The sequence below is a fragment of the Tupaia chinensis genome, unplaced genomic scaffold (assembly GCF_000334495.1).
Source record: "Tupaia chinensis unplaced genomic scaffold, TupChi_1.0 Scaffold138517_1, whole genome shotgun sequence".
Lineage (NCBI taxonomy): Eukaryota > Metazoa > Chordata > Mammalia > Scandentia > Tupaiidae > Tupaia > Tupaia belangeri.
Genome location: NW_006198412.1, coordinates 670,854 through 685,725, shown reverse-complemented (window position 1 = coordinate 685,725; position 14,872 = coordinate 670,854). Strand labels below are relative to the sequence as shown.

At 42.1% G+C, this 14,872-nt stretch overlaps 1 protein-coding gene across 1 annotated transcript in view; it reads right to left on the bottom strand.

The window, feature by feature from the left end:
* Window positions 1-14,872, bottom strand: part of SLC22A15 (solute carrier family 22 member 15) — a 73,280-nt gene that overhangs the window by 38,724 nt on the left and 19,684 nt on the right. Inside the window, exons 4-5 of the mRNA XM_006161405.3 lie at window positions 5,343-5,475; window positions 4,289-4,453 (exon numbers count right to left, since the gene is read on the bottom strand). Of these exons, the coding sequence (XP_006161467.1) occupies window positions 4,289-4,453; window positions 5,343-5,475 (298 nt within the window). The remainder of the gene's footprint in view (window positions 1-4,288; window positions 4,454-5,342; window positions 5,476-14,872) is intronic.

Genomic DNA, 14,872 nt, shown 5'->3' with positions numbered 1-14,872 from the left:
GAGAATGGAGGAGAAGGGATTGAGGCGTGGCCATCCCCTCTGGGGGGTGATTTCTCGCTTTCTGTCTCTCCGTCTCTCTCTGTTTTTCCGGTGAGTGCACACGCCCTATAGCAAAAACTTATCAAAAAAAAAAAAAAAAACAATATGTCATTATGATTCCATTTTTTATAAATGGCATCAATTTTCAACACGAGCCATGGAGTCTTTTCAAGTCCCCTCTGTCTCTCAACTCTGTGGATCCATCAACAAGTCATGTTCCCACCAAAATCCAACTTATGCCCTCTATCCTCCTTCCTCTCTCCCCCACTGTGTCTGAGCCACCACTGGGTTCCACATGGCCAATCAGAGCAGCCTCCTCATGACCCTCTCTGACCCAAAACACATTTACCAGAGCAATCTTTCCACAGGGGGAACCCTATTACTCCTCTATTTAATATGTCCCAAGACCTTCCCACTGCACTTCAAATAAACAGGCTCCTCATCAGCCACGATCATCTGTCCCTCCCACCCTTATCTCATGTCCCTCTTCCCTTTCTACACTCTAGCTGGGTCCTCAAAGCAGCTCTTTCCTGCCTCAGGGCCTTGTTCCTTGCCATTTTATCCAGCTGGAATGTTTTTTGCCCAGAATTTCACAGGCTTAGGTCTTCTCCATCATTCATACACACCTTTGAGCAAACACCTACATCAAGGTATTCTCTAACCATCCTGTTTAATGTAACTATCCCAATTACTGTCTAGTTTATTACCCTGTTAAATTTTCTTCAATCCACTTATAATCTTCTGAAGTTGTCTCATATTTGTTTTGTCTCTCTTAATTAGAGCATAAGCTCCAAGAGAGCGAGAGCTTTCTCCTATCCATTCCTGTCTTCTCCACCATTTTATCCAAAGTGCCTAAAAAAGGCAGCGTCTGGTTTATAGCAGGGCCTACCCAATAATTGAATGTTGTAGAATACATATTCAAGCAAATGGCCAGGCAGGCTGCACAGCGATGCATTAATTATGGTTGTGACTAAGTGAGGATTCCTTTAACTTGACTTGTATATGTTCCTTAATTTTAAAAAAAATTTTTTTTCTATTTTTGCCAGAGGGCTTGTACTCACTGGAGAGAGACAGAGAGAGAGGGAAAAGTGAGAGATCACACCCCTGGAAGGATGGCCATGCTGCAATCCCTCCTCTTTCATTCTCTTCTCAGGATTTTGAGTATGCATGCACACACACCTGGCATGATTTGCAGGTTGCCCGGTCTAAGACTTGAACTGCAATTGGCCATATGAGAGTCCATTGCTTTACCCAACATACCATCCAGTGGCCTTTGATTATTTGTTATAATGAGTACTGATTCTTTTTGTTATAAGAAAATATTAAGAGAAGAAAGCAAATCATGTGTTAATGTGGACTTTTGCATAGCTGAAACATTTTTATTTTGTGTTCCTTCGATTCTCAGTCATTTTCAGTCCAGTAGCCTCATCCGTCCTGTTAAGCTCTGCACTGCAAACTGGTCCGAAGTGGGTGTTCTCTATATACACAGGCTTTTACATGCAAATTCGTATACAATTTTATAGACAGAAATATTATGTTGTAATCAGGTATAAGCTATATCCGACAAATCCCATATTGCTAAACATTTAGTTTAGTTTTGATTTCTAGTTTCCTGCAGTTCACAAACACACGTGGAGCCACAGAGTGTGCAACAAGACTGTGCTGGAGTGAAACCAGTTTGAAAAGAAAGTCCATTGACAGAACTCCAGGGGAAATGTCCGTTCATGGGAAAAGGAAAAAGGAAGCTCCTTACAAGATTGCAGGTGCAACAAGAGCCTTCCATGAGTCCCAGGTGCAGGTCAGGGTCCTGACCTTCAAGGATTCTCTCACTCACTCAGAATTTCACATTGAGTTTAGCAACTAACTGGTTCCACTGTTGCAGTGTTTCTTTTTGTCTCGCTTTTCTCTTTTACAGAAATTTTAATAAACTCATCTTAACTCAGCTTCAGGGATAAGAATGGGAGGTTAAGGGATCAGTAGTTAGTGTAATGGCTATGTCGCGCTGGACTCCCATGTAGTCAACCGCTGTTCGCTTCCTGGACCCGGTGGCTTAAAACTCACTCCGGGCACGTGTGCATGCATGCCCAAAATCCCGAGAGGAGAATGGAGGAGAAGGGATTGCTGCGTGGCCATCCCCCCTGGGGGGTGATTTCTCGCTTTCTGTCTCTCTCTGTCTGTCTGGCGAGCACACGCGCCCTATAGCAAAAACCTCTCCAAAAAAAAAAAAAAATGGGAGGTTAAGTCACTTCAAAAGAAATCTTTTAACAGGCTTTATGTGACCAGCAAGACTGTAAAAGACCAGGAGGGTTTTCTAGTTGCCCAACATACACGACAGGGTGGGAAGAATTCTTCGGTAATCTGGCGGGATGGGTGTGGTATATGTCTTTTCTAAAAGAGCATCTGAATGGAACAGCTGAAGTTAAACGTGAATCTTTTCGTGGAGAGAGGTGAGAGGGCCATAAAAATTACGCATTCATGAGTTGTGTGTGAGCACGAGCTTGGACCTCTGGCAGATGAAAATCCGTGGAGACAGTGCCTGGATGCCTTCCCTGCACACAGTGAGTGTCATGAAAATCAGTCACTCATTTCTTGGAAAGTCTCACAAGGCTTGACTTTGCTACTCAGAAATGTTACCTTAAAGTCTCAAGGCAAGTTAAAGACTTGGGGAGTCTTCTCACTAACATAGGAGCAGGGCTGGGAGAAAAGCCATTTGTTCCAAAGCCTGTGGAAGCTGCTATAGACAAGATGGATCACAAAGCAGCACCATGTGAGAGACCAGCCGGAAGCCCATCCAGCGAGGACGGAGCTGGTGTTTCCTGCTCCCAGCCTAGTTCTAACTAGTTCAACCCTCCATGTCCTTCAGCTCAACAGCAGCTTAAGAGACACACAAACAGACCAGAAGCCTGTCTCACATAGCTTTTATCTTCTGGCTTAATGCAACAGCCCTCACAGCTTCAAAAACACCACCAGTTAGAAATAACAGGTGAACCGGGCCAGCACTGGCCTGTCAGGTGAGGTGGCAGACTGAAGTTCTAAGAGGAGAGCTCTCAGGGAACAGAGGAAGGGTGCGAGCTTGGGTATCAGCCAGACCCAGGTTGCAGTCCTGGCATCGGTAAAGAGCTACGTGAAAGTGGGCAGGTCACCTGACCTCTCAGAGGCTTAGTTTCTTTACTCATAAAATAGACAGAAATTCTTAACTTGTAAGCTCCAGCAATAGTACCGACACAGGTCGAACGCCTAGGGTGGGACTTGGCACATAATAAACACTCAGCAAACACGAGCTCGCACTGTGCACTGGTTCTGAAGCCATACGCTCTTTCATACATTTCCTCACTTAGAAATCTTGTTACCAGTTCCATGGTCAATTTGTTTCTCCTGTCAGTATAAGAGCATCGGTGATATGCAATCATTGTCAAATAAATTGAAGTAAAACAAACAAAAAGTGGTCATTGAAAAGTCCACAAAGTAGGGTCTTAGAAGAGTCACTCTCCCAAGCCAATATTTCAAGTCAAATACACTTTTTAAATTCATTGGTTACTATTGATGTGGTTATTGAGATGATGGGATAGTCAAAAATAGTGCGAAACAGGGTCTCAATTTTGGAAATTAAGCATCAGTAAAGAAATGCGCGGGCCCAGCCTGTGGCTACGGCAGCTGGCCAACCGTGTGATTTGAGTCCTGGACTTAAAGACTCGGAAAACACAGTGGGTACATGTGCATGCATGCCCACATTCCTGCGAGGAGAATGGAAGAGAAGGGATAATGGTGTGATCATCGCCCTGGAGGGTACTTTCTCACTTCTCCTCTCTCTCCCCTGCCCCCCCACCACAAACACATATGCCCTATAGCAAATTAAAAAGAGAGAGAGAGAAGAAAAATAAGAAATACTACTATCTGCTGCTCTGAAGAGAACAGTAATACTAAGAAAGAGTCATGAAATAAGGATTTAATAAAATGTATTTTAGTTTAAGGCAAAAAGGCCCTTCTGAGAAATTCAAGACTATCCACAATAATCGCTAGGTAGTCTGCCATCTGTGAGGTCGGCCCCCAGGGGAGTCTTTCTACAGAAGAATATGAATAAAGTGACTCATTCAAGATCAAATAGAACAAACTCAGGAAAGCAAATCTAATAGTCGGACAAAGCACTCCAAGTCTAAGTGCATTTTCAGATTCTAGGGTTAAACTGACTTCCTACAAGTTTCCCTGGAATGGCTCTGCATGTCCAGAGCTGCATGGATTTGAGCAGTACCTGCAAGTGCCCAGTAGGCGGTGCCCACACACTCATTCAGCAAGACAAAGGCCACCAGCGACATGCCTCCATTCATCATGCCCACCAGGAAGCGAGTTATTGCAAAGAACTCATATGAAGGGGAAAATCCATTTGCAATAGCAAATAAGATGTCAAGAGCAAAACCTAGAAAGAGAGGAACAATATTCAATAATCCAGAGGAAAACAACATTTGGCAAAAGGGCTAAGTTATATTCATTCATTTATAAAATAAGCCTTTGTAAACTTAAATTTCCTGAGCATTAAAGAAAAATTTTCTCCTAAAAATTCCTTCAAAAATTTTCTCTTGAAGAAAAGGGACGTGTTGGTTTCTGTCAATTGCACATACTTTGTAATTATTCACAATAATACTGGAAACTTGGGATCAGTAGATGGCATAATGGTTACATTGCTAAACTCCCACATAGTCAGACGCTGTGGCTTAAAATTCACACGGGGTGTGTGTGCGTGCGTGCCCAAAATCCCGAGAGGAGAATGGAGGAGAAGGGATTGTGGCGTGGTCAACCTCTCTGGGGAGTGATTTCTCACTTTCTGTCTCTCTGATTCTCTCTCGCGTGCGCAAGCACACATGCCCTATAGCAAAAACCTCTCTACAAATAATAATAATAATAATACTGGAAACTGTAACATCTACTCACACCTAACTTGTGAGGAGAACTATGCCAAGGCCTATAGACTCACTTGAAATAAATCGACACACAGAGATATAAGGAAATGGATCTAGTAGGCTGTCTCAAAATTTTATTGCTTTTCTTAGAAATAACGCATAAAGTGCAATTTGGGTGCTGCAGAAAGGGTCCTCCATGTAGCTTACAACACAAATATCTACAACACAAATATCTAGTCTTAACTAGGTGGGCTAGTTACTGAAAGCTGTTGGCTAGAATCGACTCTGACTGCACAGTGGCCTCTTGCCAGTGTAATAAAAATCAGTTCTACATCCACATGCCAATTCCCCAAGAACCTTAGGGAAATAAGTCTTGTTTTTCAGTTCATGAACATGCTAATCAAATACCTGTGAGATAGACTTTTTTCCTTCCAAAGCGATCCGAAAGCTGACCGAAAGAAATAACTCCAACAAACACACCACTGAAGAAAAAAGAGCTTGCGGCACTGACTTTGTATGATCTGTTGGCAATTAAAAACCACTGGAGGAAGAAAAGCAAAGGGGAGACATTAGGTCACAAAGAAGGGTTCAGTCAGCTATTCAAAAAACAAATGCAGGACCAGCAGTTGGCGTAATAGCTACGTAGCTGGACTCTCATGTAGTCGACTGTGGTTTGAGTCCCAGAACCGGCGGCTTAAACTCATTCCAGGCACATGTGTGTGCCCAAGATCCCAAGAGGAGAATGGAGGAGAAGGGACCATCCCCCTCCCGGGGGTGATTTCTCACTTTCTGTCTCTCTGTCTCTGTCTTTCTGGTGAGTGCACATGCCCTACAGCAAAAACCTTTCAAGGAAAAAAAAGAAAAACAAAGAAAAGAAAAACAAGGGAAAAAAATGTAAAGGGCCTACAAGTGGCATGGTGGTTGGGGTGCTGGACTTCCACATGGCAGAACACAGTTCAAGTCGTGGACCTGATGGCTTGCTTTTTCACTTTCCCTTTCTTTCTCTCTGTCTCTCTCTGGTCAAATTTAAAAATATTAATAACAAATAAAGTTAAATACATAAATAATTTTTTAAATGTACAACAAAAACATGTACACTGAAACTTTTTCATAGCATGACCCACTGTTAACCAGAATTTGGTACATCTCTTAAAAAGCCCAAGGAGATTTTATTTTCAAAAATGCTAGAAATCATTATTATTATAAGGTACTCCCATAATGCTCTATGCACCCTATTACAGAACTGAACACAGTGCATGGCAGTTTATTATTTACGCCATCATTGGCTATGTCCCTCATCCCGAGTGCCTACATTTCTTGAGAGGAAGATCCCCATCCCAGTCATTTCCATTTCTCTGACACCTAACATACTACATGTCATATATGAAGCAATACATGAACTATCTCTTTTGTTCAGTAGATTAATGAGCTTAAAATCCCTTGACTAGTTTCCTCAAAAAAATAGGATATCATGTGACCCAGCAATTCCATGTCTGGGTATTCATATCCAAAAGAACTGAAAGTAGGAGGCTGAAGAGATGTTTGCACAGCCATGTCCACAGTGGCACTATTTGAAATAGCCAGAAGTAGCACACCATGTCCATCAATGGATGACTAGCTAAGCAAAATGTGGTATACAGACAACGGAATAGTATTTGGCCTTAAAAAGGAGTGAAATTCTGATTAATGCTACAATATGAATGGACTTTGGAAACATTATGCGAAATCAAGTAAGTGAGACACAAGGATATATACGGGATGGTTGCACTTCTATGAGGTACCTGGAAAGGTCAACTCCACAGAGACAGAAAATGAGAAGAGCGGCTACCAGAGACTAGGGGCAACAGGGTGTTTGTATAACGGACACGGTTTCCGTTCAGAATGATAGAAGGAGTCCTGGATATGGATAATGGCGATGGCTGTAGAACGATATGAATGTACTAAATGCCTCTTAACTATACACTTCGACATGATCAAAACAAGACACATTATGTCATCTGTACTTACCACAATGACACAACTCCTTCAGTACTATTATCTTCTACTTTATGGCAACTGATGAACTTAAAGGGAAAGCAATCGTCCTCTGCTTAAAACACTAATATCTTGGGGCAGGCAGGTGGCATAGCAGTTAAGGGCGCTAGAATGCCACATGGCTGACTGTGGTTCAAGTCCCAGACCTGGTGGCTTGCTTTCTCACTTTCCTTCTTTCTCTCTCTCTCTTTCTCTCTCCCTCCCTCTCTGGTCAAATTTAAATAAATAAATAAATAAATAAATAAATAAATAAATAAATAAATAAAGTTAAATAGCAATCCCTTCTCCTCCATTCTCCTCTCAGGATCTTGGGCACGCATGCACACGCACCCGGCGTGAGTTTTAAGCCATCGGGTCCGGGACGCGAACCACAGTCGAATACATGGGAGTCCAGTGACATAGCTATTACTCCAACTGCTGGTCCCGTGATTTACTTCTGATTTCCCGTCACAGGCGGTTCTTGATAAGGTTAATGAACTGGCCTTCCTAGCCTTCTTGGATTTACTATCTCTACAGTAAATGGGGTGTTATTGCTCTTTAAGAAAATTATCAGATAAATTTATAGTATTGTCAACTGGACTGGTGAGAAATGTACACACGTTGGAATATTCACTTTATAACCTAAGTAACATGAGATGGAATGTATAAAAGAAATTGAAATAAAAAGAAATAAAAAAAAGACATTTGTGGGACACCAATATGGTTTATTATCTATTGATGAGGATGTGTATAGTATTCAACTGGGCTGGACTGAGGTGTGTATCATAAAAAGGGTAAAGTCTCTTTACAATCTAAAGGATCTACAGTGGTTGTGTGTGTAAGTAGTAGTAGTAATAATAATAATAACAATGACCCAAAAAAAGAAAATGATCAGGAAATGACTGCTCTTGGTGGCAGTCATGATTCCAGTAAAAGGAAGTGAAGGAAGTGATAGAACACAAAACTGAACAACTTTCAAGGCATTTTCTTCATTCAGATATTCAACAAGTATTTTTTTCATGAGAGAGAGAAAAAAAGAGTGTGAGAGAGAGACACAGGTTATTTTTGACAAGGTCTTGTGGTAGGCAGTTAGGTAGTCATGAGCGGGCAGCCCTAGGGGAAAAAAAGTGAAAGGGCATTTTGGTCAATGCCCTAATTCCCACTAGGGTGATAAACTGATTAGGCAGTCTAATTAAAACAACCTGGCTCACACTGGGCATGCGCAATTAAGTAATCAACTCTTCATTCTTTACCTGTGAGAAAAGTGCAGAAGTTCAGGAGAAAACGCCCAGATTCGAATTCAAACGAAGGACATAGGTAGTGTAACGGACCTCCCACCAATGAATATTCATGACCTCTAGTAATGAAAGTAATGGTTAACCAGTATCCAGTGCTGTTGCCACCTGTCAATCTGCCCGCCCAAGAGCCTTTTGGGTGTACTTTCCTTTTTTTCCTTTTAAATCTTCTTTTCTACCTACTTCATTCGTGGTTGCAGTTTCATTTTGCACCTAGGGACAGATCTCTAATTTTAGTGATCTGGACCCAAAGAACCAAGGACTTCACAACTAGCTCGACACCTCCCATCCGTTAGTCTTACCATGTCACGATTCTCCTACTCCAACCTCCCAGCTGGTTAAGATTATAGATGTGCATGACTGTTCCAGCCTGTCAGGTTGGACTAGGAACCGAACCTGAGCTCCCATGTGGCCTAGCCTTGTGCAGCAGTGCCCCATGCCCTCTGCCACCACAACCAAAACTGATCAGCATCTATTAGACTTTAGCAAAAGTCTAAACACTGAACTACAAGTAGAAGTTAGCTAGACATGGTGCCTGCCCTCTGCAGTTCTAAGTTCTAGTGTAGTAAGACAGATAATAAGCAAACCCAAAGAGAGAGACTGGGAGGGAGCCACCTTAAATAAGGTATTCAGGGAAGGTTTCTCTGAGATAATGTCCGTGACCTCCACAATGAAAAGTAGCCAACCATCAAGAGCTGTTTGGGGATCCTGATGGTAAGTGCCAAGGTGAAGACACGTCAGTGTGTCTCTAGTGGTAGTGGTCTGAATGAGGCCAGAGAGGAGGGCAGACATCAGCTCATGTCATGGTAAAGAGCTAAGTTTTATTCTAATGCAAAGAAAGGACACTTACTTTCTGGGTTCATGTTGCTGAAGACCAACACTGGCCACTCTGTGGGAAGGTATTACAACCAGAACAGGGACCATGGAAGCACCTGCAATAGTTGGGCAGATCATGATGGCTGGGGCTGGAAATGGTGGTGATGAAGAGACTTGTGTGAACCTGGGGTGTACTGTGAAGGCATGGTAAGATTTGCTGATGGAGAGAATGGGGTGGAGGGAGGTAGTGAAAGAGAGAGTCATCTGAGTTTTTAACATTAGCCACTCGGTGGGCGGTTGTGATATCTGTTGAGATGAAGAAGGCTACCAGGGGTGTCAGGCATGTGGTGGGAATTCATGAGTTCTGTTTAGATGCACTCTGATGGAGCATGCCTATGAAGGACGTGAGATGCCGAGCAGCATTTGTGTATGAGTCTTCAGAGAGAGGTTCTGAGGGTTTATGAAACTGTGTATCAAGAAAAAAGAGCTGGGGCCTAAGACACTTCCATATTCAGAGACCAAGTAGAAGACAGCCATTATAGAAAACTCAAAAAAAGAGAGCAAGAAAACAAGGGGGAGCATGGTGTCACAGACACCACAAGGGCAAATGTGATTCAGGAAGGAAGGAGTAGTCAAGTAGGCTGAATGCTGCAGTAAAGGTGAAGTAACATGAGAACAGAGACATGACAGCTAGGCTTGTAACAAAAATGGACCCTTAAAAATATAGATTTCGGCAGAGTGAGAATGAAGGCCAGATTGAAGGGCACTGAAGAATTGGAGAAGGCTGTGGAACTGCAGACACTGGATGTGTACAGATGAAGAAGTTCTGTTATGAAGGAGAGCCAAGAAATGGGCCGGTGTCTGGATGGGGGTTGTGGGCTCCAGGATTATCTGCATTTTTTAGAAATGGCATATATGGGACCAGCAGTTGACATATGGCTATGTTGCTGGACTCCCATGTAGGCGACCACAGTTCGAGTCCTTGACCCGGTGGCTGAACTCATGCCAGGGGCATGTTCATGTGTGCCCAATCCCAAGAGGAGAATGGAGAAGGGATGGTGGTGTGGCCATCCCCCCAGAGGGTGATTTCTCGCTTTCTGTCTCTGTTTTTCGGGCAAGTGCACGTGCCCTATAGCAAAAACCTCTCCAAAAAAAACAAAAGGAAATGGCATATACGTGTGTCTGGACGGGGGGTGTGGGCTCCAGAATTATCTGCATTTTTTAGAGATGGCATATACTTGAGCACGTGTGCACACACTGATGAGAGCAATCCAGTAGAGAAGACATACTTGTAGGAGAGGAGTACGCAAGAGAGTAAGAAGGAAAGGGCTTGAGTGTACAAAGTGCAGGTGAGCTTCCTCTAAAAGCAGAGAGACACACACACAGAGAGAGAGAGATAGGAAGAGAGAAAGAGGTAAAGTGAGAAAGCAAGCCACTAGGTCCGGGACTCAAACCATGGTCAGCCATGTGGGAGTGTCCAGCATTTTAACCACCATGCCACCTCCCCAATTTCTTTTAATTTCTTTAATCTTTCATTTCTTTTCTACACTTCCCACTCTTGCCCTTATCTCTGTAAGGAAATTACTTGATGAACTGGATTCTCTCAAGGGGAGGCTATTTTTCTCCTTAAATCTATGGACCTGAGTCTGGGATCGAAGTAAATAATAAAAGTTCAAAATCACTAGCTCATCTGATGATCATATTATCAGACTGTGTAACCCACTATCTTCCTGTGACAGAGATGCTAGTTTGTTTTAAAATTGACATTTTTCCCTTCTTCCTCAGTAATAGATTGTTTAGTTGGGCCCATGGCCACCTGGAGAACTAAATGTCCCCATCTCTCTTACAGTTAGGTGTGGCCACATTATCAAGTTGTGGGCAATAAAGGGTAAGCAGAAGCACCATGTGGCCGCTTCTAGCAACTTGTCTTAGTAAAAAACAGTTGTCCCTTCTCCCTCCTCGTGACACTGCTGCTCAGAATGTCCATGTGAAAGATGGAGCTCAATCTAGGGCCATAATGAAGATGGCCACACATTAGTGATGGTGAAGTCAAACACTGGAAGAAGCCAAGGTCCTTGCAAACAGTGAGTGAGGGCCGAGGCATTGGTATATTTTGAAGTCCTGCAGATGGTTCTCACAGGCAATCTGGTTAAGAACCCCAGTCCTAACCCTTCTCCTCGATGACTTAGTCACTCTCAGATCACCACCCCCTCATATCCCATCCCATTTCCTCTAGTACTCGGGCTCTCAACAGTCTTCCATTCTTCAACGCCTCTGATTATCAAACTCTACAGTAAGCCTGGCCTGAGTAACAAAATCAAAATCCAATCATACAAAGAAAACCTAATTTAAGCATCTGTGAAGAAAAGGGTATACTATTTTTTAAAGTTTCATATGTTGAAAGAGCTCTGGCATTTGAAGGATGAGTCTTTTTTTGTGAAAAGTTAATTTATTTTGGATAATAGATAGTTCTGTGGCAGAATTTTCAACTCATGAGAAATACCTTCAGTGATATTTTTCCAGGTCTAAAAGTGAATCAATATTAGATATCAGGTCATCCTAGAAAAGACAGAAACATATCTTTCTCTTATGATGGTCAGTAAACAAGGCCTACCTGTACTTGTTTTTTTGTTTTGTTTTGTTTTTGTTTTTGTTTTTAGTTTTGCCACATGGTAAGTGTGCTCACTGGAGAAGGGGGGGGGATGAGAATCACCTTCTAGGGGGGATGGCCACACTGCAATCCTTTCTCCTTCATTCTCCTCTCAGGATTTTGAGCACACGCTCACACACACCTCACATGCTTTTCAAGTCACTGGGTCCAGTGAACCATGTAGTCACCCATGTGGGATCCAGCCGCCTTAACCTCCACATCACCTGCTGGCCCAATATCTTAATTTTTTATGTTCTTGGTGTTTGTTTCAGTGTTTTGAAGCTTTTAAAATCTGGTCTGCAACCTCAGTCTTGATTATTATATACTTCAATTTTTGCTCTTACTCATCTATTTCATGCTTATTAAGAAATGGCTAATTTGGCTACTCCATAATCAACTATTCTGTTGACCACATTTGCAGAACTTCTAAAATCCATCAAAAGGGCTATAATACCATCCTTCCAACAACTGGATAGCTATCCACTTGGATGGTAGTCTTAGAAGTAGCCCAAGGATGTTTAACCAACAAATTCCAAATTCTAATTCTTAGGCTGCCAGTTCCAAATGTCAAGGTAATTTCTAGGACTTTTTTCTTAATGTCAATGCTAGCTGGGCTAACGCCTCTCTTCCTATTTCTCCTAGATTACATCAGGAACTGACAGAAAAAGTAAAAGGCAGATTTTTGAAAAAGCAAATCAGAGAATCTGAGGCAAATCTAGGTCAACTGGCAACGGTGGGTGCAAGGAGGCCAACTCAGATTCAGGACGATGCACTGACAATGAGCTTTCCACATCCCTCATCCCTCACATGTAAGATGCCGAGATAAATGTTTTATTTTCCATTTTTGAAACTTTTCAAGTACGATTTACATACTTTTCGTATACCTACTATATGATCTAAAGAGTTTTATTTTGTCAAAGTTCAGACAAAATTAGCCATATCCTTATGGTATTGGAAGAAACATACTGATGTAATCTATTTTAAAAGTATTAGAAGGGGGAGGCCAGGAGATGGCATGGTGGTTAAGGCATTGACCTTCCACATGACTTACTGTGGTTTGAGCCCTGGATCAGTGGCTTGGGAATCATGCCGGGTGTGTGTACGTGCATGCCTAAAATCCTGAGAGGAGAATGGACAAGGGATTTGTGGTATGGCCATTCCTTCTTGAGGGTGATTTCTCCCTCTCTCTGTCTCTCTTTCTCTCATGAGCACACATGCCCTGTGACAAAAACCTAAAAACAGACCAAAAAACAGTTTTGGAAGGAAGCCTGCTTATTTTCCATTGTTAGCTTATTTTCTTGCCCCTGTGGTCAATATTTAGGACCAGGGGAAAACCCGAACCAGGATATTACCAGGACATTAGAAATTATACTCTAATAAACGTATTATGATGACAGTGACATTCTGGAGAAGTAGGTTTTTTTTATGAGTCTTTAAATTTTAAAAACCACAAATTTATGTCACTCAAACCCTTAATGGTTAGAGATTATTAAAGTGATTACACTCCTATTATTTCTTGTTAATGACGGGCCAAATTTTAAAGCTACAGAAGGAATATTCTTTTTATACTAACTCATCATAAATTGAAAAAATCACTTGCAAACGGAAAAAGCAGGCCCCACTTTTTTTTGCCCAGACACTCACAGAAAAGGAAGAAGATAGAGGCAAACTATGGTCATTCTCTCTGGTGGATGTATTTTTGTTCTATAACCAACATCTGTATATTTGTTCACAACGTTACCACAATCACTAAGTGGCATCTACTACTTGGACATTCATTACGGTCTGTTTTCAAAAAGGGTTTGAGGAGCCTTGTATTAAAGCTCTGGTACAATCGCTCATTGTCTAAAGAGAGCAGAATGGGAGGAAGTCGGGCACAACTGGGGACAGGACCAACAGCAGGTGCCTCTTACATAAAAGAGGAAAGGAACATCAATATGGCAAATCCAGGTGTGAGTACACAGCCAGGTGCCACACAGAGCCTTCCAGCCCTTAGAGAGGAAAGAAGGTAGGCGAGCAGAGGGAGAGCGAAGGAGGACAGAGCTGCCACTGGCTGGGTATTAACACTTGGGAGATGCTTTGGTTTTATAAAGAATTATTGATTTAAATGTATTTTTTATTATTATAATTATTAATTTGCCATAGGGCACATGTGCTCACTAGAGACAGACAGAGAGTGGCAATGTGAGAAAGCGAGCCACCAGGTCCAGGCCTTGAACTGCAGTCAGCCATGTGGGAGTCCAACACCTTAACCACCACACCACCTGCTGGCTCCAGGATTTTTATTTCATATTGGATTCTTACTGCTTGTGGTTGAGAATACATGGCATGTCCCAGTAAGGGAAAAAATCTTAATGTATGTCAAGAAAAGCTTCTCTACCAGAGAAGGGAGTGAGTGGAGGAGGCAAGCATGGACGCAGGAAGCCCCAACAAAAGCCATCACAATGATCCAGGCCAGCACTGGGCAGGGAGAGGGCTTCGAGAGGAGAATGAATTGAAGCTGGATACAGAGTCCTGGAGTTCAGAGGGGAGATCGGGCTGTCATCCATGAACAGACATTATCTGAAGTCCCTAGGATAGATTAGATCAGCCACAGATTGAGTGAAGCTTGAAGAGAAGTTTTAAAAGGAAGTAACAAATTTGCCTCTAGCTTCTCCCTTGAAATCATCAAACCTTAAACTTTATGAAAATGTCACAAATCAAATCAATAATTTTTCTGACATGGCAGAAATTTTATGGAAATATCACAAATCAAATCAATAATTTTTCTGACATGGTAGAAATATGATCATCTGAAAAAATAAAATATTGCTTTAAAAGAGGCTGCATGCTTATGTAATCCTAAAAGCAGAATATCTGAGTGATAAAAAGTATATGTATCAAAGGTAAGTTAAATAGGAAAGGTGACATACCTTATAGCCAAATAATTAGTAACCAACCAACCAACCAGCTTACACATAATACTCTCCTCTCATCGCCCCAGCCACCCTTTTGCATGGAAATTACAATATGCTATTTAAAGATCTTCTTTTTCTTTTTCTTAACCCTCAGCATGCGTTCCATTCAGGAAGCAATGAAAAACAAACAAACAAAAAACTGAACATTAGAAGGATTATGAGTATCCCTCATCTGAAATGCTTGAGACCAGATATATATATAATATA